The sequence below is a fragment of the Lonchura striata genome, chromosome 1A, assembly GCF_050655825.1.
Source record: "Lonchura striata isolate lonStrDom1 chromosome 1A, ASM5065582v1, whole genome shotgun sequence".
NCBI lineage: Eukaryota > Metazoa > Chordata > Aves > Passeriformes > Estrildidae > Lonchura > Lonchura striata.
The window spans coordinates 72,763,285-72,785,109 of NC_140741.1; the positions used below are offsets into that span (position 1 = coordinate 72,763,285).

At 45.4% G+C, this 21,825-nt stretch overlaps 1 protein-coding gene across 2 annotated transcripts in view; it reads left to right on the forward strand.

Annotated features, from left to right (window-relative positions):
- Positions 1–1,924: 1,924 nt before the first annotated feature.
- PRKCQ (protein kinase C theta) overlaps positions 1,925–21,825 on the forward strand; it is a 55,319-nt gene continuing 35,418 nt past the window's right edge. Inside the window, exons 1-3 of one of the 2 annotated variants that reach the window (XM_021530938.3) lie at positions 1,925–2,362; positions 18,900–19,289; positions 20,456–20,581. In XM_021530938.3, coding sequence (XP_021386613.2) covers positions 20,464–20,581 — 118 coding nt within the window. In that variant the 5' untranslated portion in view covers positions 1,925–2,362; positions 18,900–19,289; positions 20,456–20,463. Of the gene's footprint in view, positions 2,363–18,899; positions 19,290–20,029; positions 20,099–20,455; positions 20,582–21,825 lie in introns of those variants that run through there. The other variant, XM_085569759.1, reaches the window with a different exon arrangement.

Sequence of the window (21,825 nt, forward strand, 5' to 3'; positions counted from 1 at the left end):
TCAAACCTTCTGCCAGACTGGAGGAACGTGGCCTGGTGCACTGCTTTGTGTGTGATACATGGACAGTAACCCTGAGCCTAAATATTTGCACATCTGCCAAGTTCCTATAGGCAAAGTGATCCTCATGTGTGTCCTCCAAAGTGATCCACCTCCTGTGTCATGCTCTGACCCCCAGATCACAGAATCACAGAATTCTAGGATGGTTTGGGCTGGAAAGGCCCTTAAAAATCACCTCATTCCAACCCCCTGCCATGGTCAGGGACACCTTCTACTAGACCAGCTTACTCAGAGCCCCATCCAACCTTGTCTTCAGCATTTCCAGGGATGGGATCTGACCTGTGTGAGTGAAGCAATGGGGTCAGGGAATGGGGGGCAGACCATGGGGCTGCATCCCAGATGGGGATATGCCAGCACCCACCCAAAACTTGCACCTAGCCTAAGTGCAGGTAGATATGGTCCTCTAAACATCATGTTCCTGTGCAAATTTCAACAACAACATCAGCAAGCAGAAGAGTTGAAAACTGAAGCTTGGGATGGGAATACATGGAGTTTTAATTATCTACAGCTCGCCTTCAGCTGGGGTGAAAGAACCTATTCTTTTTATATACTTTTGGTATCAACAGCCTGGTATAATGGACTCTGATGCAGACAGGAAGGATGATGTGTAAGTTAATGGGGTGTGAGCAATTAAAATGCAAAGTCATCTGCCTCATTAAATGTCTTCTTGTCTCCTGACAGTGACAGGAATAGGTATTACACTCAGCCCTAATTGTCTCAGAAAATAGGAAAGAACCACTTTTTTAAAGCAATTCATTTCTCCCCATTTCCAAGATCCCAGCAGCCTTTCCCTTTCCCTTGCCTCCTTTTATTTTAATGCATAATTTGCATTTTAGAGATTAGCATCAAGGACAAAATAATCACAATAATATTCAAAGGGCCATCCCAGCCTGCTCAAAGTGAACACTTACTGGCCCTAAAATTTCTTAATACCTCATTTGGATGATCTCAAACAAAACATCTTTCACAGAACTGGCAGGTACCTGTTCTGTACATTGGCCTTTTAGAGAAATACTATTTGAGATTTTTCACTGGAGCTTTTGGAGCTACAGAAGGTGGCTGAACATGGCCTCATATTTTCTGTAGGTACACCAGGAAGCTGAAGGGCACCTTTAGGTCTCCTTGCTATAGCTGTGATCATATTGGTTTGTCTGTCAGCAAGGCCCACGAGCCTCACAGAGGTGATGTGGCCCTGGAAGATAGGGGAATTTCCCACTGTCTTCTCCAGCATCCCTTGCCACCACATTTCTGGGGTGACTTTTCCTTCTTGTGGCTCCTCTCCCATGTTCCTGGACCAGTTTCCTGCTCCAGATCCACCCATCCATGGCCTCCAGCATCACCCCTTTTCTGACAGCACAGGAGGAAACCATGATTCCTGTGGAGCTGAGAAGGTCTCCTGGGGAATATCCTGAGCAAAACTCACTTTTGACACCCTCATCCCCTGAAAGGGGTGCACCAAACAGGTACTGCCCATCCTTCTTCCACACAACAACCTAGATTGATGTTCCTAACACCTATGTCCAAGAACAAAACACAGTGAGGGGTGAATGAGGAAAGGACTTTGCAGACATCCCCCCTGCACCCCTCAGCATCCCCCCCTGCCAGCCACGACAACAAATCTTTGCAGCCTGGGCCGGGCTGTCCTATTTGAATGAAACAGGACGACAAAAACCAGGCTGTCCTGTTTCATTATTTTGGGAGAGTTTCACCGGAGCCAGCTTCCCTGTCGGCAGCGGGACCCAGCGCTGGGGCAGCTCCTGTGCAGGACGGGCACCGCAGCCCCCGGGCTCGGATGGGCGAGCGGAGAGGGCACCGGGGGCGGGGAGGGGGTGGTGCCGAGGAGGAGGAGGAGGAGGAGGAGGAGGAGGAGGAAGGGCGGCGAGGGCAGCCCCGGTGGTGGCTGCGGACGGCCCGGAGAGCGCTGCTTCCTTGCGGGGGCGGCGGGAGCGCTGAGCCGGGCTGGGCTGGGCTGGGCTGGGCTGGGCTGGGCTGGGCTGGGCTGGGCTGGGCTGTGCCGAGCCGGGCTGTGCCGGGCGGAGCTCAGCAGAGCCGGGCTGGGCTGGGCTGGGCTGTGCCGTGCCGAGCCGGGCTGTGCCGGGCGGAGCTCAGCAGAGCCGGGCTGGGCTGGGCTGTGCCGAGCCGGGCTGTGCCGAGCCGGGCTGAACCGAGCCAGGCAGAGCCGAGCCGAGCTGCGCCGGGCGGGACCGGGCTCAAGCCAAGCCGAGCTGAACTGAGCCGAACCGGACTGAGCCGAGCCGAGCTGAGCCGAAAGGGGCTGATCCGAGCCGAGCCGCCCTGCGCTGAGGTACCAGGATGCGCGGGGGATGCTCGGGGGATGCTCGGGGGATGCTCGGGGGATGCTCGGGATTGCTCGGGGATGCGCGGGCAGGGCTGGTCAGGGTGTCCCGCTGCAGGGAGATGTGTCAGGGGAGGGTGGCACCTCCGCTGGGAGAACCTGGGCAGCAGCACCGGGAAAGTTGGAGGCACTGTTTGGTGCATTTCAGTGTCGCTGGAGGCTCCGCTGCAGCCATCGGCGCTGCTGCGACGGGATTTTAAAGGTGGCAACTTTTGGCATTTGTCCGGAGAGTTTTGTTTGATTTATTTTATCTTTCTACCCTTAAATAAGAGGCTAAATTGTTTTCAGCTTCTCCACCTGATGTGTCTGGAGAGTGTTTGTGATCTCGCCATCACATTTTCCTGCCATTAAAAAAGAGCGTTGTTTTCTCCCGTGCATCTGCATGTAACAGGGAAAAGGGGAAAGTGAGAAACACAATGAAAACCGACTACAAACAGTTTTAGTCAACAGAGTGAGCAAACTGGGGAAGATATAGTGGGAAAACCCTTTATGCTGCTGGGCTCAGTGATGATTTGTAGGTTTTTCATGGTTACAGCCAGACAGAAGAGTCGTTTTAGATGCGATGCTGCGTCTATAACTTTGGGGTCGAGTTTGTAATGTTCTAGAAACAGGAGCTGCGATAAGTTTGAGGGCAGATTTGGGCAGTTAAAGGGGAATGAACGGCCTCCATCCCTCCTCCGCCCCGCACTGTTCGAGCTGCATTTCCTTTCGGAGGAGGGGACTCGAAGCCCCAGCCCGGCTGAGCTCTCTGCTACGCGTTGAACTCGAGCGCAGTTAAACCCTGGGGTGTAATCAGATCCTGTCTACAAGTAACCAACTTCTCGGCTGTTCTTTAATCTCCAGGAGTGTGATACTTTTCAGAAAGGAAAGCTTTTTACAAGTCTTTTTTTTTTTTTTTTTTTTTTTTTTTGCACCGATGAAAGAACAGTAGCAAAAAAAAAAAAAAAAAACTTCAGCTGCTGAAAGCCACTCAATTGAGTCATGCTAACAGCAGATTATTTAGTAGGGTCACTAGGGCAGGAAGAGATAAAGTTTCACTGAACTTGTTATTAAAAAAAAAAAAAAAGGCAGGGGGAGCAGCAGAACTTTTTGCAGTGAAAAGGGCAATGTTCGAACTTTTGTATTCTTGAACAGCCAAGTCCTTGTGGCCCTGCATGCGTGTTTGGATTTTTTTATTTCTCCTTTTATCCTTCTTTTTAATTGAAGAAAGGACTTCAGATGCCTGTTGAGGCCACCAGGCATTGTGAGTTTTTGGGGAATGAGCTTTTGGAGCAGAGTTTAGGGACCAGTGAGGAGCACCTGCTCCAAGGAGGTTCTTGTCCCACCTGGTTGAGGTGGAGCAGGGCTGCATTCAGCTGGAAGTACCAGGTGGCCTCCTAAGATGCTGCTTCCCTGGAGTTCCCCATGGAGCTGCCCTTGCTTGAGCACCTGACATCAGAGTTTGAATCCCAGTGTTGTTGCCTCTGTCTCTTTTTTGCTGTCTCAGCTGGACACCAGACTTTGGTGCCTGCCAGCCTTTACTTGCCAAGGCTCCCTGAGCCCTGCTGGACCCCTCGTTTTCCTCACATGACTCTTTACCCAAACCCTGGGTGGACATGAGGTGAATTAAGCAAGTGATGCTCAGCTTGTGGGGAGGTTTTGGCCTGGGAAGAATCCCTGCCTTAAAATGATGCCACAGTTGCACTGGCACAGGCAATGCAGAGTTTAGTTAGACTTTCCCCTCACTCTTACATAATCTAAACATCATCAACCAGTAGAGTCTTACATATTCTAAACTCCAGCAGCCATAAAGTCATATTTTATTATTTGTTTTTTAAAGCCCTATTGAAGATTCAGATCTTCCTCCTGAACCTCCACCCTGCAGCTCAACAGCCCCCTGTGCCCAGGCTGGTTTTGTACTCATGCTGCTGCACTGGGGAAACCTTTCCATTTTTTTCTTTTCCACCCCAAGGAGAGCTGTGAGGATTATTACACTGCCAGGGTGGAGCTAACTAAGCTTTTTTTTTCCTGCCTCAAATGTGTTTCCTCTCAAAAAATGTTACTTGGTTGACTCTCAGAGCTTTTCACAGAAGCAGCATGTGGCTCAGTATCCCATCAGAGGTGGAGAGCTCAAAGGAAAGAGGGAGACACAAGGAAGGAGGGATGGAGGGAACAAAAGAAGCAGTTTAGCTTTCCCAGCATGACAAGTTTTTATTTTTCTCTTGGCATCTTTTCCAGGTTAGTCTCTGTTTATCCTTCCACGTTGTTCTGAAGGAAGTGATATGGTGAATATAACTTTTGGTTTCTTCTCTTATTAACTGAATTTAATTGCAAAGAGCTCTGCAACAGCCTGGGAGGGAGGTGAAGTATGCAGCACCTTCCAGGGCTTTGCCAGGAGAGCTGTTCTGCTCTTGGCTTTTTTAATGCATATGTTTGTGGATCCAAGTTAAAACACTTGGCTGCAAGTTCTGCTGCTGCTTCTCATTTTGCTGAAGCCAGGATTTGTGTAAACAGAGTGTTGTTCTTTGCCCAAGCTTCGAGAAAGTGACTCTTAAAACAGAAAAGGAAGAGAAAGTCAACACAGGAGTATGAGCATCCAAAAGCTGTGTGTGTGAAACCATGGAAAGGATTAATCAGAGCCTTGAGCCTGTGCTCACAGGTACCAGGAGCTTTGCACAGCTCTCTCCCAGGGTTGCTCACGTGCCAGTTTTCACACAGAAACCTTCCCCAGATCATGCTGGTGACTGACATTGGAAGCAGCCTGCAAACACTCACTGGCACTTTGTTTCCATCCCGTGCTGTTGTTCTGTTTGCTTCCTTGCCTGGCATCCAGCTCCTGGTTGGGAGGAAAACATTGGCAAAGGCAGCCCAAACTGCAAACCCTTCTTTGTAGCCAATTGCACAGTGTTTTTATTGTATCATGGCTTGTTTGTATCCATTTTGTGATTTATCTGCATCGTTGCTTCCTTGTGTTAATATTGTTATTTATCAGGCCTGTTGGAGATTTTTCATCTCTCACCACCAGCCTGATCACATCCAGCAGCAGAGATAACATTTATTAACTGTGATGGTGAGAGTGGAAGGGACTCAAATTACTTTTCAAATCACACCCAGCTGCCTTAGCAGTGGATAATTCCTCTGGTTTGTATCGTACCTTTTAGTTACACCATCACTTCTGAGTGGTTTTCTGGGGCAGAGTGATGACACCCCTTTTGGGGGTATTTTTATTTCTACCTGTGTATAAGAACATGTGCTGTGTTTGCTCCTTTGGGGCAGAAATGCTGGGTGGAGTAAATGTACAGTTTTAAAGGATATACCCAGGCTGAGATGAAAAGAAGCTGGTGCAGCTTTCACTAAACTGTGCCCCATCTCTGTCACCACAGTGCCACGTGTAGTGAGAATGTAGGGCTCAATTATCTCCCAAGTGAATTCCCTGATATTTATCTGAGCTGTAAAAACCCATGAGATGCCCAGGGGATAAGCTCAACATAACATCTGTTTTCTTTCTTTTTTAAATGGACATTTCCACCTCACATTTGAGCCATTTTGGGCTGGATTGCTTCTCAGAAATCAACTGTCTCAATTGCTATGGCATTTCATTTGCTTGGCATTCATTGTCAAGCAGTGTATCCTCTTTTCCTGATCATCCCAATTATCCACAGGAAATAAAAATGGTCAGAGCATTGCGCAGGAAATACCAATGCTAAAAGACAAAAAAAGTTTCTGATTGATAAACAAGTGAGCAGAGGGAGGTGATGAATCTTGGGGCCATCCATGTACCATATTCAGCCTGATTCTGTTAGAATCAGAGATCACACAATGATTTGGGTCAGAAGGGATTTTAAGATTATCCAGTTCCACCCCCTGCCATGGGCAGGGACACCTTCCAGTAGACTAGGTTGTTCCAAGCCCTGTCCAACCTGGCCTCTGACATTTCCAGGGGTTCTTAGTGAGAAATCTTCATTCATTTACCAAAATATCACCTCCTGACATAGACAGGGAACCCAAAGTGATGAAAAAGATCAGTTTTCATCCAAGGTTACCAGACCATGGCCAGTTAAAGGAAAGTATTTGGCATAATGTCTAGAGGAGAAAGATAGAACATCCTCTATGTTACTTAAAGAAATACTAAAATTACATTAAAAAACTTTTTTACTTACCACATGATAATTATCAGCAAATATGTCAGTGGGAGGACTGTCTCCATAATTAAAACTTCCCTGACAGGAGAGGGGGATGAGACCACACATGAATCCATAAAAATAAGTTAATTCTACATACACATATGCATTCTTACCTACCATGTGTATGAGTGAAAGCAAACTTAGCAAAGGTAATGGTGCATATGGGAGTAGAAAAGGTGAAAGAAGGGAATGAAAAGAAGGGGAAGGTGTGTAGCAAGATTCCACCTGTTCCTGGGCACACTGACCTGCTCCCTGGTAAGGGGCAACAACAGCAGGATCTAAGCTGGAAGCAGCAGGGTTTACAGACTCAGATGGCTTTAGAGGACAAGAGAAATGAAGGTTTTCCTTCCCAAAACATGGAAGATGGTCAGGGTTTTTTTAAGTTCTTTAGTGGAAAATATTTTGATCCACAACAAAGATGTTTTGATTCTGAACTGTTATGGTGTCTTGTAGGAATTTAGTTAAAGATGATCTGTGCATTGCCATTCTGTTGTTTCCTGGGGCTTCCAAAGTGAAACATGACATCTTCATGTGGTGCAGAAAGGTGTTGGCTCCCTCTCCACTATCCATGGCAATACTGATAAGAGAAGATGTGGACCTGTGGATAAATCTGGCTGGCAGAAAGAATGAGGATATGTAGGAACCTTATGGACGAGTCATTATGATTAGTTTGCTTTATCAAAATACTTCAGACCCTATAGCAAAACCCATCACTTTGCTTCAGAATATATCCATATTTTTTAGTTGAAAGAAAGTGATTCTTTATGCTTGCTAGAATTTTCTATGGCAACAAAAAGCACTTCTCACCACCTGCTGCCTGTGGGTTTCATTATTTAGAAAGGCAGGAAAATGATGTTTGAAAATGATGTTTGATCCCAGACATAGGTAGCAACATCAGGGAGGGTGTGAGTGTGCCTGCAGAAGTGGACCCCTGAGCTGAGGAGGTGGTCTAGACATCAGATTCATCAGGACTGCAATCTGAGGCAGGAAAACACCTGAGTGAAAAAAAAAAAAAAACTAAGAGAAATATGGTAAGGAGATGGGTATAAGATAAGTCTATGGCGAGACGAGTGAGTGGGGCTGGAGCAGCTCATACAGACCTCCCTCCTGCAGAAGGATGAAGGTTTCAGGTACAGATTCGGCTGTGTTTAGGTCTGGCACGTGTTACTGAAGGGCTTTGGTGGTAAAGGCATGGCTGGTGGAGCAGTGGGGGATCAGTGCAATGTACAGGAGCAGCCTGGTCTCGTGGAAAGTGTCCCTGCCCATGGCAAGTGATCTTTTAGATCTTTCCCAACCCAAACCATTCTATGATTCTGTGACGTATGAGGCATTTGGAAGATCCAGGAAGAATACAGCAGACAGCTAAAACCCTGAAGAACAGCTCTAAGTCAAGCTCAGATTCCTCCTCTGTCATGGGAGGGTTTGTGATTTATCTTCAATAAAATACCCCAGTGGTATTTTATTAAATAAAATACCGCCCACCCAGGCCAGGAGTGCAATTCCTGCCTCAGATGTCATTGTACCACTGGATGAGCAAATAATCCCAACAAGCAGAAGGGCTGGCACACCACTGTAGGTGCACCCATTTGCTGAGAGTGTGGGTTTAGTGTAGCTCATCTCAGGGATGCAGGGATTGAGCGTGAAAGAGGATTCTCAAAGCAGACTGCTCGTAGGGCTTGGGCTGAGTTGTTTTGTGAAGTTATTCTGGGTTTTTTTTTTGTGAGTAAGGAACCCTTCTGACAAATGTACTCTTAGATCTGGGCTGACAGCAAGGTTTTTCTTGGGTTTAGTAGGGGAATATTTTATCTCTGTCTGTCCTCACTGATGCAGTAACTCATAACTTTGTACCCAGTTCTTTCCTTGGGATCAAACACACAATATCAGTTGCCTCATGTGGGCTAAATGACTGTTGGAGAGATCCGAATCTATACAAACTGCCCAGATATGTGGCCTTAATTTTATTTTTTAACAAAAAAAAAAAAAAAAAAAAAAAAAGAAAAAAAAAAGAAGCCAGAGAGAATTGTTAGAGGGTGGAGGTAGAATTATCATGGAATCATTCATGGAATCATTGAATCACAGAATGGTTTGGGTTGGAAGGCTTCTTCAAGATTGTTCCAACCCCCCTGCCATGGTCAAGGACACCTTCCACTAAACCAGGTTGCTCAGATCCCGGCCTGGAGCCCTTCCAGGGTTGGGGAAGGAGATCACACACTCTCACATAAAACTGGAGTGACTTTCCTGAACCATGCAGGTGTGTCCCAGCTTTGCCTGGCTACAAGTGAAGCCCTGATTCAGCTTGGTCTTGAAATGACCCTGTGATTTTGTAAATAGCAGGTGACAATCCCCAGGGATACTCAGGGACAGGATGGCTGTCAGATTCCCATAGGGGCTAAAATTTGGGATCACCTGGTGCCATAAATCCACCGGAACCTGACTCCAGATTGTGCTGGGAGCAGAAACTTCTATTTTCTTTCAAATCTAGACTTACACATGATTAATTTTTCACTCGGATCCCAGCGTTTTCTTCCGAGGAGGTTTTGGTTTTGGTCATTTGACTTTGCTGTGCAGTTTCTGTGTGCTGGCGAGGCTGCTCCCCTTTCTCACCTAAATCAGCAGCAAAATCAGGGGCAGCTGAAGGGGGAGGAGAACCTGAGTGAGAGGGGAGGCATTTTGGGGCTGATATGTTGAGAAGAGAAAGAACAGCTGAGGCTTATGGAGATCTGCTCTGACTTGTGAATGGGATTTGAAAACGCTTATTCCCAAAAAACAAAGAGACAAGTGCAGTTGTGGGGGTCACTGGTGCTTGTCTTGAAGGACTATGCATGTGTTGAGGGCTGAATTTACCCAGGTTTTCCCCTCCCACCCTTACAGTAACACTTGCTATTTGTGTTTTGATTTACAGCACGGGTGAAATAGTAAAAAATGTGCATCCTCCAGCTTCCTTTTTCAGCTCCCCTGTTCCTCCTCCCCCCTCATGGCAGGGGAGGGTGTCAGGATAGCTACAGACATTGTTATTAGAACAATTAAAACACTGGTTATGTAAATAAAAACTCCTGTGAACAGCCCTTTTTCTCCCTGTCCCCCCCTCAATCGAAAAAAGGTGATTCTCTGCAAAGTATTTTGTAGTGAAATTGGAAAGGATGGCGTTTTTACCAAATCTCCTCATGAGAAAATTCAATTATAGAGCTCCTGTCAGTTTTCCCAGTTCCTAGTCATTAGCATTGTCCTTCTGCCTTATCTGTAGACCAGAATCACACCCATGGAAAGTAAATAAAGGTTTCAGTGCATTTTGATTCAGCCTGTTGTGCTTAGGAAGAGTTGTAAACCATCCTGTCCTCAGCTTTTATTTTTGTTTTTTTTATGTCTCTGCAATACCCGTGTTAGCTCCTGGGGGTCTCAATGCAGAACACACATCCATGAGCTGATCTCTGAATTTACTCAACTTCTGGCAGGTGAGAGCCATCCCCTCTTGTGTCAGCAGCTGGCATACCAAACACACACACCTCCACATGAACCAGGCTTCCCCCAGCCCTGGGGGAAGGAGGCATTTGGGGTCAGCAGCGTTATGTGCAGTAAATATAATTTGCGCCATTCCTTGTATGAAATATGTAATATTGGATACTTGTTAGATTATGCCTGTTTGTATTAGTTCCCCCCCCCCCCCCCCCCCCGCCACCTTGCAGGTGAGACTGGGTGTATATGGAAAACTGATTTACAAGTAAAAGGATGTGGCTCTGCCAGGAGATGGACCATGGCTGGACTCCAGGTGTTGATCATCAGTGCTGATCGTCGCATGAATGGCCCGAGGTGGATCTCATGGAAATCCTCAGACAGATCCATGTGAATGCAGCCTTCCCGTAAAATCTCATCAGGGATTCACCTACTCCAGACACTGAATTATTCCTCCTCATCACCAAAAAAGAGAAAATCTTATTAACCTGTAGACTCTGAATAGAAGAAAGGACTGATTGCTGAAATCTTGGCCTCAGGTGGAATTTTCCCTATAAAACCCGCTTGTGCCAGGATGTAGGTGTGTGGGCATAGGGGGAAACCTCTCCTGAGGCTGACTCCTTGTGGCACACCCAGGGCCGACCCCGGGCTCAGCACTGTCTTTTTCTGTGGCTGGCTAGATAGAATTTGACCGCTAATAAAATTATTTTTTTATTTTTAATCTGGCTGAATAAATCCTCATTTATAACAGCAGGAATTGGAGCCATTTCAGTCAGCCACATGGAGATAATGGAAGTTGAAAACCCAGCAGATCTCTTTCTTTCTGCTGCTTGTGAAGGGGCCTGGGGTGAACAGTCCACATGCAAATGTGTGTGGAGGAGGTAGGAGAGTGGATGAGAGTGGATGTCTAAAGCTGGGTGTCAGGAATTGGGTTTTTTGGGCGAAGAGGAGAGGGAAGGGGCCTTCAGTGTGTCCCAGTTTGGGATTTTGTGAGTGTACCTGGGCATCTGGGTGTGTGACTGAGCTTTTTTCTGGCCACAGTGGTCTGTGAGGAGGAGCAGCACATTCCCTGGGCTCTGAGCTGGGACAGTGATGCTGAGGTGAAGCAGATTTTGGCTGCATGCTCATGATTTAGCTTTTCTCACACTGTGTAGACGAACTCATGAAGGTTTGCTTAAGCATCCATATAGTGACATTAAAACAAAACAAAAAAAAAACCCAGAAACTAAATTAGAAACTAAAACAACAACAAAACATCCCAAAAACCTGATTCTTACCACATCGGTCTAAAATTAATTTTCTCTATGTTTTCTATTTCATTCTTCATACCACTGGTTGTGCTGTATCCCTCCCAGTCAGGGAGATAAGTAAGGGCAAAAGCACAGAAAGAAACTGGTGGATAAATGATGAAGTTGATGTGAGTTAAATGGCGAGTGGAGTGGGAAGATATGGAGAGCTGGAAAGTCTCCCAGGAACTGATCTGGAGCTCTGACACAGAACAGGACACCAGACTATAAATGGGAAGAGGACTTTCAGCATAACTGGAGCCAGAGCTGCTTTATTTAAGCAGAAGAGCAGTTTTAAATTGAGTATGACTGAAGGAGAGGAAATGCTATATCAGAGTTTATTTAAAGAGGTTGCTGGAGTCCAGAGGTGTTGGGAGTGGGAAAGAAACAGAAGGTGGAGTTGGGATGGTGCTGACAAAAGATGGAACAGATGTGGCACCTGAAATTGGTGGAAGCAACAACATCAACAACAAACTGGGGGTGATTGTGGGGAAGCCATGGCAGCAAAAATTGATGGAGCAGAGAATGAAGGCAGAAACTGTAGGTCTGCCAACATCTGCTGTGCAAAACAAAGATTGACTCCAATATATATTTATGTAATTATATTTAGCAGAATAAACACGAAGCTGCAAAGGTGTGGAAAAAGCTGAATTACCTGAGGTACCCCTGGTGCTGTTTGTTGTAAAACGGGAGCTGGGCCAGGTGCTCACAGGAGCAGAGATTACTGAAGACTTCTGGGAGGATTTTGGGCAAGGAGGAGGCAGCTGAGGGCTGTGGGCCAAAGCTGGGCTCATGGTGTTGGGGTGCCTAAAATGTATGTTCAGACATCTTTTTGCAGTTCCTGTCTGCTGAGCTTGTTAAAAAACCATCCAGTGCTGCAAAGGAGTGAGGAGGAAACAGTAATTCTCTTTAAATAATGGTGCAAGATCTGGAGAAACATGGGACAATCCAAGATCAAAATTATTTTAGGTCAAAATACACAGAATTATAGAATGGCTTGTGTTGGGAGGGACCTTAGGGATCATCTGATTCCAACCCCCTGCCATGGGCAGGGACACCTTCCACTGTCCCAGGTTGCTCCAAGCCCCATCCAGCCTGGCCAATATCTCCAAGGCCCATTTTGTCACACAGAAATCAGGTGTGCATGTCTGGTGTGGACTCCAGTTACCATCTGAGTCTCCTGTGACAAATTTTCCCATTTTTTGAGGAGTGTGTGATAACACCAAGCACAGAAGAAGCTTCACTGCTGACAGATGGCCAGACAGATACCTCAAGGATGAGGTAGACACAGTCTTCTGGGTGGCAGAAGGGTGAAATGCTCTTTTCCAGCCCAATATTTCTGTAATCCAGGGTCCAAATAACCTGAGGAGATTTCTGGATTAAGCAAAGAACTTAAATACCTCCTCTGCTGAATTAGGTTCATCACAGCATGAAACTGTGCCTGCACAAGGAAGGATGTTCATAACTCTCTACCCCTCTTCGGGATTTTTTTTCTTTCTTTTTAAGAGAAAGAAAATAGAAAATAGGTGCAGATGCTGGCACTGTCAGGAAGTCAGTGCATTAAAAAACATCCTGGTACACGATGGTGAAGTATTTAAGGAACACACCACCTGTGTCATTAAAAAAAGCACTAAAAAATACCAAAAAGGCCAGAGCAAGAAATCTGTGAACCAGTGCTAAAACCATGCAGAAATAGAGAAATTGCTGTGCTAATGAACAAGAGGCAAAAGGAAAGGACATCTTGTAGCTACATCTCAGCTTGGGATATTTGTATTTCCCACATTACATTGAAAAGCTCTTGAAAGAATTTTGTGTTCAGTGTTTTTTAAACAGTGCTCTGCCACTTCTGGTTTGGTCAGTGTTTGTTAGCAGACAATTAAAACCTGAAAATACAGTATTAAAAATTATAGGTAAGTACAATAGGGATAATAGATTTGAAAACTTTTCTTCTGAGCTTGTGTGGTCCAGGTAAAAATATTTTTTTACAGAAAAAATATTTTTTTTTTACAGAAATGAAGTGATATAGGAAAATAAATTAACCATAAGTTTTCCAAGAAAATAAGGAAACAAAATTGACAAGTTGCTCTTATTACACTGGACCCCAAAAATGCACAAAAAAAGAGAAAAGTTTCACAAAGGAGAGTAAACTAAATGGTTGGGCATTTTTCCAACAGTACAAGGGAGAAAGATTGCTTTGTTTCAGCACCACACGTGACAAAAATTCATTAAATGTAAGGAAAAAAAAAGGGATCTGACCTGGCTTCAGGGACAGGACCTAGAGGGGTTTAATCCAAATAAAGATTTGGTGGGTCTGCTCTGCTTCTATTTCCAGTTTGCACAAATAACAAGGGTTTCAGCTTTAAACACCCTGCCAAGGTAGATAAATTTCCATCGTCTGCTGGAAAACAAAAGGCGTGTCTGAGAGAGAGTCTTCTGGTGTAAGAATTTATATCCTATGTGAGCAAATTAAAAAGTGCTCAGGGCTGTTTCTGTGCACTGGACCCTTTTTCCATTTCTAAGCACATTCCAGAGTGGATGGTTTTGGTGTGGGGTCCTCACCCAGATGTTTTTCACTGTCATCTCTGTTAGACATGAACACATCAGCTCCTGGATCAATCCCTAAAATCTGTGTCCTTTTCACTGCACAGCTGAACATCAGTGCTGGGAGTGCCCTTGGCCATCTTTGTGTGATCATGGGGCAGAAACAGCAATTCCAGGATGGGTTTGGCTTTATTTGAAACACTCTCTTTGGGATGGGAAGATGCACCCCTACAAATGTTTGTATCTCTGTGCTGGGTGTTCTGGGAGCTGGGCTGGCAGCCCATATGTGCAGTGCAGTTGTCTCTGTACATTCCTCTGAATCCACCCTTAACCTCTTCACAGGCAGCCAGGCGACCATTTCCCAGCCTCTTTAGCCCAACCTAAAGGCAGTTGCTGCACACCACCCCCACACATCACCACCATCATCATCACCATCATCATCACCATCATCATCACTCCTCCTTAGGACAGGCTCCCACATCCCTGAAGGGTCAGTCAGAACAGGGGGTGGATGCAGCTGTAAAATCGCTGGTCAAGCAGAGAAAAGAGAGGTTGCTCTCAGAGAAATCTGCTCTAAAGAGACACCAGGCTGTGCTGGAGGAGATTGGGAAGCTGCAGCGTGACAGGGGGGAAAAAGCTGAACGAAATCCTTGGGCACAGCCTGTGTTTAGGTCAGGTTGAAGGAATTGTTGCATGGAGACCCAAGGGAATAGCACAGCACAAATTCCCTGGTTTTAAGGCCCAGCTATACGTGTGTCCCTAGAAATGTTGAGGATTCCATCCTAGAGTCCATGGATGGATGTAGTGACCATTGGCATTCCCAGCAACTCTTCCTGCAATTCCCCAGTGGGATGGACACCAACCTTTCTACAGCTGTAAATCTGTTCACCTGTGTTAACTGCACTGTGGCTTAATCATGCTTAAGGTCTGAAAATAGACCTGAGGCTCTGTTCTTGCCTTGTGCACCACAAATGCAACAAAGGAAAACTCCTGAGCTCATCAGAGTCCAGAGTTTGTAGGGTACATATGGGAGATAGGTCCTGTTAGCAATACACACCACTCACTCCAAACTCAGCTTCACAAGACAACCCAGAGGGTTTTAAAGAGAAATATCCATCCCTGTGCCTGACACTGGTCCTAGGAAAGCCTGCAAGCCTCATTTCCAGAGGGGAAAGAAATGCTTTGCCCGGGTCTTCTGCATCTGCAAGTGATGGGAAAGGGTTTGTGTGGGGAGCATCGCCTCTGTTTTGAAATCAAGTGGTTCCAGGAAGTTTTGGGAGGCTCTTCAGTTGCATGGAGTCTGGTGTTGTACCAGTCCCATCAGAGACAGCTCGTCCTGGCTTGTCTCACTCTCTCTCTCCAACACCTTTGTGAGATGTTGAAGATGGGGTGGCTGACTACAGAGAGAGGGAAAATCAAAGGGCTCTGCAACTTCCCCTCCTTTCCCTCCTCTGATTCACATCCTTGTCAAAAGATGTGTGAGAAATGTTGGATGGCATCCAGAGGGGTTCTGAACTTCCTCCTTCATGGGGTTTGATCTCCTTTGAAATAACAGCTGATGGGGGACCCAAAATGGGTCACTTGGGGGAGTTATTTAGATCCCCGTTCCCTCCTGTTTGGTCTGTGGGATATGAGCAGTCAGGAGATGGAGAAAGGGACTTCAGCCATCCCTACTGATGTTCAGTGTTGCTCTTGAAATCTTCAGGAAGGCTTTGAGGTGTGTAATGCTCATGTGCAGGTCTCCACCAACCTTACAAACAGATCTCTGCAGGGTCAGGACCTGCCTTTTTTGCTGGGAGATACCTTGGAAAAGAGGTGAAAGAATGTTCATACCCTCCAGCTATAACTCCTGGATCCTTTCCCTCTTAGTGATGCTGATCTGGAGATTATGAACTCGTTTTGAAAGCAGTTTTGCCTCAAAAAAAGGAGAGAGAGCTGGAAATGTTCCCTCTGACCTTGAGAAAATGACAGTTTGATGACATGAAAAAGTAGCATCTCAAATCCAGAAATACTTCCCTTTTCAGTTGGCCCTTGTTCAGTAAATTGCCATCTTTACTGTGTCACACATGCCTCCATTTTCAGTCAGTGAAAGGCAAAAGCAAAAATCCCATCACAGGCAGCTGTCCTCCAGCCAGATCTTCTGCTGACTGGGAGCGGGAACTCATTTCTTCCTCTCTACTTAATCACAATTGATTAGGGATGTTAAGGAGTTTTTTACTTCCTAATATCATCTGGGAATAATTTCCATATGTTGCATTATTCCCCAGAGTGGGCAGAGCTCCCTAAAGTGGGGAGCAAAGTGGGGTGCAGCATTGCTGAACCCCAATTATGCCGTGTTTAATGTTTCTCTGTAGGAGAGGTTGCAGGTGGCCTCTTACAGAAAGCTGCATTTCATCCTTGGTTCCCAGATATCTCACAGGATCCTTTCCACTGGGAAATTAAGCAGATACTCTCCATATCCAGTGCAGCTGTTTCTGGTGTTAAATTAAACTGCTGCTATTACAGCGAGCCGTGCTGGAGCTGAATTGTGTTGTTGCTTAATTGTTTATGGCCATGGATGCCAGCCAAGTAGCAGTCCTGTAGTGGCAAACGCTGGAAATCTGACCTGGAAAACAGATGTTTGGGCCAAAGCCAAGGTGGTTTCAGGAAACAGAGTGTGGGAGAGAAGAGAGAAAAGCAAGAAACTAGTTATCTGTCTGATTTATTGGGCAGGGTAAAGAAATCCACCCCAGAGCAGAGCACTCACACGAAGCTGGTGCAGCAGTAAACTCTGGTTTTAGCAAGCTTGAGCCAGCCTTTGCAAGGCTTAGAATAAGGGCAGCTGTTGGTTTATCAGTGCTGACTCTTCCTGTGCCAAACCCATGTGCTTTGCAGCTGGTGGAAAGTTTTCACCTGTTTGCTGGAGGCTGCAGAGCATCTCCTGCAGTAAACTGGTTTATGTGAAGTTCCAGCACAAGTCTCTCAGATTTGATACATTGAAGGCATCCATTGCAATTTTAATGGTTTGAGGAATCTGATCAAAACCAGATCTTGCGGTGAAAGTGCTTCCCAGGTATTCCCATTGACTCTCAAAGGAGGGAAATCTCACATTGGTGGTTCCAGATCTGAGGGCACCAACTTCCCTCTGTTCCTCTCTCAGGAGCTCAGGTGACTGCCTGACCTGGGGTTGCAGATGCTGCAGACATCTGGGTCTTGGTGAGATCTGTCCCACTGTGTCTTCACAGAACCACAGGCTGCTTGAGCTTTGAAGTGACCTCTTCTTGTCCCCCTCTCCTGCCCAAACAGGGACACCAGGAGCTGCCCTGGATCATGCCCAGATGGCTTTTGAATATGTCAAGAGTGAAGATTCCATGACATCTCTGGGATACCTGATCAGGAAGTGCTTGATTGCAGAGAGCCAAAATCTGGTGTTGCACTGGAGGGGAGGGAGGGAACATCCAGCATTTAAGATGAAGGAAAGTTTTAAATACCACTGCTCACGGAGCTGATCCAGACCTGAACTGGTGTCTCGTAGCACATCTAAGCTATGATTTTTGGAGCAGTGATAAGAGTATTTATCAGCACAAGATGCTTTCACAGTTCTACCTATGTTGTGAATACATTGATTTAATTGAAGTGTGATGAATTGCACCTCAAATATTTAGTCCTAATTTTATTTCTTTAGTACCTGAGGCAGTAGTGCCACCACATTTTATTGCTGATGAGCCATCAAAAGATCTTTGCAACACTCATGTTCTTAGATGCCCAACACACTGACTAATAATTTTAAGTGGCACTCTGAGCTTTTAAAGGTGAATTTGGAAAGTCCTGGTAAGGGAATGCTTAACCCCTTGCACTTCCCCTGTTTGGGGTACAACAGGTTCCTAAAGCCAGAGGTGTAGGAATTAGGGATTTGGAAGAAGATCATAATTTCCTCTTGCCCAGCAGTGACCAGAATTGGTGGAGTATGGTAGAGAGGACATTTCTGTTCACACACAGAAGTTCAATGAAGGTGTTTTGGCTGTTGGTTTTAGTATCTGCCAATCTTTAGCTTTCCACACTGATGCTACAGAATATACAGCTCCTTGAAATTCCCCTCTGCTTCCAGAAACCCTTTGATTTGTTTTTCCTTTTGTCTTTAGACTTCATGGGCTCTTGTTTTTTGAAACAAAGGAAATGTTTAATGTCTAATAATAAATATCTGCATTGCACAGAGAGGGAAAATATATATACATATATATACATATTTTTTTCCACTGAAGAGATTGTTCCCTTCTTAATTTGATCAGGTTTCTCTGCTTCTAAAAGTTGAGGTAGAACTTTTAGCCTTTTCTTGCCATGGAGCACTCAAAACCCACTCGCTGTACTTCTCTGCAGTGCCACAGGTCTAGCTGTGCTTGAGGATCTATCTAAATATAAGTGGCTCTCCAAAGCAGCTTCATCAGGCACTTGGCTAATGTGAAACATCCTTCAGAGATGATGCCCTCATCCAGAGGAGAACAGGATTGTTCTGATTGCCTGTATCCAGCCCCACCTGGTGCTTTGCCTTTCCCACCAGCTTTTGTGACTTTGCAGAAGCTCTGATGTTTTCCTGGTCGAGGGCAATGCCACATGCAGAGATCCATTACCTCTGCATTCCTAGAGATACACAACAGACATGAGTCACAGGACATTTTTTTTTTTCTCTGCCCCACGTTCCCTTTCCCAGAAACCTGGTGGTTTTCTTCTCTTTTGAGTGCAGTATCCAAGAGAGTTTGTGAGTTTTTTGCTGTTTTCCTGAAAACGCAGCCTGGTTGTTGGCTAACACACCCAGGAGCTCAAATGGGAACGAGAGTCTTCAGATGCTGTTTATTGTATAAATTGGCCTGATGTAGAGTAGATAATTTAGGGAAACCTTCTGGGAAGGCAAATTCTTTGTCAGAGAACACGGACAGTTGGCTTCATGAGCCATCTGTGTCGGAAAATGTTGGAATGTGAGTGCTCAGTGCTTATGAATACTCAGCCAGAAGATTTGGTTTTCCAGTCCCAGCAATAACTGCAGCAGTTTGTCTTTGTTTTATAAAACAGGAGGAAAGAGAAGATCTCATCAGACCCAGGATACAAGTGGAGCAGCAAGCTGCTGCAACCTGGCCATGCACTGAGGAAAAGTTGTTCTGGGTTTTGTAGCAGCCCCAGACTTTTCTACGAGGGGCTGATGGAAACTCATCACTCCACACTGCTGGGGAAGAGAGAAGACACTCAGGCAAAGGGTTACATCTTGGTTCCTCAAGTTTTTCTCTCTTGATGGTCTTGCCTCCTGTGTCCTTGAACAGAGAGGCAGGTTTTGAAGTCAGCCTGGCCAGAGGAGCAGTTATTCCTTCAGCTGAGAAAAGCCTTTCCATGTTGTCCACAACAGTGATGAAAAGAGAAGCCCCTCTCAGAGACTGAACTTATCTGTCAGGAAAATACCATTTGCAGGTAAGAAGATGTTATTCCCAACAAAAAACATGGAACTTCTTCCAAGTGAGGCTAGAGAAGCTTCCCTTCAGAAAGATCATTTTTATGTGTAAAATGCAGAAGAGACTTGGCTGCATCCCACACCACGAGTCATTCATCCTTTTGCTGTTGTGCTTGAACAATGTGTCGTTGTCAATATATTTGACAGATAGCAGCTGGTGATAGCACTGATGGCTTTTAACTCTGGTGGTCCAAGACAGACATCTGCAGCTGAGTTCAAAGTGCCTCTTGCTCCCCATTGACTGGAGAAGAAGCCAGGAATGACAAGCTCAGATGATGAGACAAAAGTTGGGTGGTAAATCCCAGTTTTGGGCCCAGATGGTGAAATGATGGGCATTAGCTACAACAGTTAATAATTTTTGGTTTCACTAAATCTTCTCTCTGAAGGCTTTGAAAGACCTTGTAGAGAAAGTCTTGTAGTGTTTCAACCCAAAGGCTTCGTAGTGTTTCCTGGCACCTTGATTGTATTTGTTTCTGTTTTCAGCTGCTCAAAATAAATCCTGAGGTGCCGTTTTTTCTGGTGGGGTATTTTGTTTCACTGTCTATACAGTGTGGTTCATATGAGCTGAGCTTTCTCTTTATAGCTTCACTTGTGAATATGGTTCAGCACCCAGGAATGCCTGAGCTCCTTTCCATGCCGTATATAAATAGTGCACAGCTATTTCACAGTTTCACGTTCAGCTTGCAGGCTTCCAACAGTATACCCAAACCCCTCTCTACTCCCTTAGCACTCAGCTTCTTGATGTGACTCAACATCAATTACAGCAGAGGTTTGTCCCAGGCCAAGAAAGCTTTGATTTGTGACTCCTGTGCATTGTCGCCCTCGTTCCCGACGGTCGGCGTGAAGTCAACAGCGCCCAGGGCTGCTCCTGTGGGTTTTCCCAGCCCTGTGATGAGTTCAGCTCCGTGGTTAAGCCGACAGCTGAGTTTCAGTACCTTGGGCACGTCCAGCAGCGCTGGCTCAGTCCGTGGAAGGAAGTCAGAGAGGCTCCAGCTGGATGGATAACTAGCAGAGTTGGTTTTTACGCTAACTCCGTCCCGCTGCCCGACGGAGATAAGGGGCTGGTCAAAACCAGGGCAATTTTTAGACTCTCTCCCAAGTGCTGCCTGTCTTTTGTTTGGCACAGGACTTGTCATGTCTCCCTTCCTGCGTATTGGTTTGTCCAACTATGACAGCGGCCCTTACCTGCCGTCCCAGGGGGAGGTGATTAACCCCTACTGCGCCGTGATGGTTAAAGAAGCCATGGAGTCAGGTAAGTGTGGGTGGGGGCTTCTGTAAGTCGTGTCTGTGCTTTTCTGTGTCATTTCCTGTCTGCAGGTAACTTGAATGAACCATAAAATTGGCTTGGAAGATACCTCAAAGATCATCCATTTCCAACCCCACTTCATAGAGATTTATGAAGCCCTTTGTCTGTCCCAGCACAGTGCAAGTTTGGGTTTGGCGTGGTCTGCAAGGCAATCTGATTTTAAGATGATGCCAAACAAATCTGTATCTTCAATTTGAGGATATTATCAGCTGCATTACAAGCCCCAGCATGTGACAGAGCAGATTAGCCGAGCTGTATTTGGTTTCACCCTTCCACGACCAGTTGTTGGTTCGTCAGTGGGATTCCAGACAGGTGAAATCTGAGTGAGCTAAAATATTCTGTCAGGGCCATCTTTGTTAATCACTTTTTGGGGGGAAACTGACAGACCCAGCCACTTCCATAATTAAAAATAAAAAAAAAAAAGACACTCAAACAGCCCAGTCTCTGCACAAATAGTTAATTTATCTGTGTAATTGCTGTGTTGTGTAAAAGATTTGAAAATGAAAACTCCTGAGAAGCTGTTTGCTGTGTCTGAATCTATGGATTGTTGCACATTTATCCTGATTGAACAATACTGATGAGTCCTTCTTCGAAAAACATTTATTATATGTCTTATGCATTAAAATAATTCCAGTGAAAGGATGAAAAGTTCTCCAGTTATGCTTTTGAAGAATCATGAAGAGCAAGACCTTCAGTGTTAGGAAGTTAGTCATATTGGCTGATATTTTTGATACATTTCTAATTTGACTGCTGTGATTCTTTGAAAAATAAAATCCACTCAGAAATCCCTACTTATTGAGAATCCCCATGACTGTAATCCCCAGAGGATGTTAAAATAGTTTTAAAAAATTAGAATTTTAAAATAGTTCATTATTTCACTGGGGTTCCTTTTTTTTTAAGAGTCAGCATTTATCACATTGAACTTTGTCTTGCTTTAAATGATACTTCAAATAATAATGGAAGATTTGGTGAATGGTAAATTCAATAGGAAAGAAAATACTGTATGACAAGATATCCCTAAGATCTCACTTTTATCAGAAAATACCTTCTATTTTAGCTCTGTGCAGAGCTTGGCTGTTTGCTTTAATGAGGCTTTTGAAAGCCATAACTCAAATTGAAATTTGTGTCAGTTCAAAAGTGAATAAAACCAACTTGGTCAGAACAGACCTGTGTTTATTTGTCTAACACAG